A 2,500-nucleotide genomic window follows, 5' to 3' on the forward strand; every position below is an offset into this window, starting at 1 on the left:
AGGCATCTTGCAGTTGTGGTTCTCTGATGATATTCTCCACTGGGTGTGCCAGTTCACCTGCGCACCGATGGCGGACATCACTTCCAGCGGGGGGTTTTCTATTTTCCTTCAGCGATGGGGAGTGCGTCATGTCACCTCAAGCTCCCATTACCCACAGTCCAATGGGCATGCAGAGGCTGCTGTGAAGAAAGTCAAGTATCTGATCATGAAGACAGCACCCAACGGGAATATTGACTGTGAGGAGTTCGACAGAGGCTTACTGGAATTGCGTAACGCCCCAAATTTCACTGGTCGTTCTCCTGCTCAAGTTCTGTTTGGTATGCCCCTTCGCTCCTGTGTGCCTGCCCACTCTAGTGCCTTCATGAAGGAGTGGCAGACCAAGGCTGAAGACTGCGACCAGTCGTGGCTGCAGTACGTGCCAAGGACGTGAAGACCCGCTATGACACTCGTGCCCACACACTTTCCAAGTTAGAAGTTGGGGCGCATGTGCGCATCCAGGATCCCACATCCAAGCATTGGGATAAGGTTGGCACTGTCATGGGTATTGGCAAATCTCGTAATTATCACATCAGGCTTCCAAGTGGCCGTATACTGTGGCGCAATCGACCCTTCTTGCGCCCTACACAGCTCATGATTGGACACTCAACTGATTTGGAAGAACAGATGTCAGATGATGCACCTGGATCTTCCGCCCCATCTGTGCCTGTTGAACCTCGACGTTCGGAACGTATCACATTGAAGTCCGTTCAAGACTCCCGCTAGTGAACGTAAAGGGGGGAGGGAGATGTGGGTTGTGATAATAAAGTGAGTTGTGATACTTATGTGAGTTGTGAGCGCCATATTGTGATGCCGCCATGTACGGGATATGATGACAATATTATCGTACCTGTATTGTGATAATTATATGATTATATTATATATATACTGCCTTTTGCGTGATATGTTACACCATGTGAAATATAGAAGATTATGTTTAGCTTATATTGCTGTGTAGCATATCGCCTATGTAAAAGAGTGAGATTCTCTGTACAATTTATAGAGTACAATATTTTATCTTGTGTCTGTAGTCACACGTCTGGCAGTAGCGCTCTCGGGCATGGCCGACGCGTGACTCACAGGACTGTGAAGAGCTCCCTTTTATTTTGTCAGAGCTGATCTACAATGAACCTACTTTAATTTTAATTGGTGTGTTCTTCTCCCTCAAGCATCATAGAGAAACACCAAACAAACAGATATACGAACACAACACAGTGAGTATACAAACAGTATAGAGGCTTGCTATCAGGCCAATAATCTGTGTTGGAATTCCCCTGAGCCTCAGGATCTCCCATAGCGATTCCCGATGCACCGAGTCAAACGCCTTCTTGAGGTCGATGTAGGCTGCAAGCAACCCACGACCAAACTCACGACGGCGTTCCACAATTACTCGAAGCGCTAGTATACGGTCTATTGTGGACTTGCCAGGAGTAAATCCAGACTGCTCCGGTCTCTGGTGCCTCAGTAGGTGGTTGCGGATCCGTTTCAGAAGAATGTGGGCGAGAACCTTGCCTGGTATGCTGAGCAGTGTAATGCCACGGTAGTTGCTACAGTCCCATCGATCCCCTTTCCCCTTCCGGAGAGGGATGACCACGCCCCTCAACAGGTCAGGGGGAATGGTACCAGACTGCCAAATGGCAGTCAGGACTGTATGCAGGCCCCGAGCCATAGGTTCACCCCCAGCCTTTAGCAGTTCAGCAGGGATATCACATATGCCTGCAGCTTTCCCACTCTTCAGCTTGGAAATCGCCAGCCTAACCTCTGTTAGGGTAGGAGGTTCCTCGCTGATGGTGGGTCCGGCACAGGCACTGAGACATCGCTTGCATCCAAGCTAACTGTTGGACAGTCCACCTGGTACAACTGTTCAAAATACTCAGCCCAACGTTCACGAACCCCAACATGATCTGAGATGATCCGTCCATCCGCTGATCGGACTGCAGTCATCTGTGAGGAGGGCTTAGGGTTCAGTTTTCTCAGGGCTTGGTAGGCAGGGCGAGGTCATCTACCAAGAAATGGCCTTCGATCTCCTCAGCAAGATTCCTGATGAACTGTTCCTTGTCCCTTCTCAGCAGTGTCCGAGACCTACGCACCATGGAACGACGCAAGACTTGATTCCCATTCAGCCGAGCCTTGCGACACGCTTCAGTGGCCTCTAATGTCTCCAGGGAGATGGTATTCTGCCTTGTCCTTGGGCGTACGCCAATGGACTCCTGAGCTGCTTCGAGTGTTACGCTCTTGAAGGACTCCCACAGAGCAACTGGGTCCGTCAGGTTGTTGGTTTCTGTGAGTCGGTCAGAGACTGCCGTGGCGAACCCACGGGCACACTCCTCCTCCCTTAGTCTGTCCAAGTGAAACACCTTAGGGTGGCCACTGGAGGGACGGGGAGTTTTGAAGTGGACCCGCAGGGTAGCCACAAGCAGCCTATGGTCGGTGCCACAGAACTCAGCACTCCGGTAAACCCTGC

At 50.8% G+C, this 2,500-nt stretch overlaps 1 protein-coding gene across 1 annotated transcript in view; it reads left to right on the forward strand.

The window, feature by feature from the left end:
- The first annotated feature begins 67 nt into the window (after positions 1-67).
- The window catches only part of LOC119586634 (hyphal wall protein 1-like), a 6,971-nt gene continuing 4,538 nt past the window's right edge, over positions 68-2,500 (forward strand). Inside the window, exon 1 of the mRNA XM_037935382.1 lies at positions 68-165. Within this exon, the coding sequence (XP_037791310.1) occupies positions 68-165 (98 nt within the window). The remainder of the gene's footprint in view (positions 166-2,500) is intronic.

The sequence above is a fragment of the Penaeus monodon genome, chromosome 3 (genome assembly GCF_015228065.2).
Source record: "Penaeus monodon isolate SGIC_2016 chromosome 3, NSTDA_Pmon_1, whole genome shotgun sequence".
NCBI lineage: Eukaryota > Metazoa > Arthropoda > Malacostraca > Decapoda > Penaeidae > Penaeus > Penaeus monodon.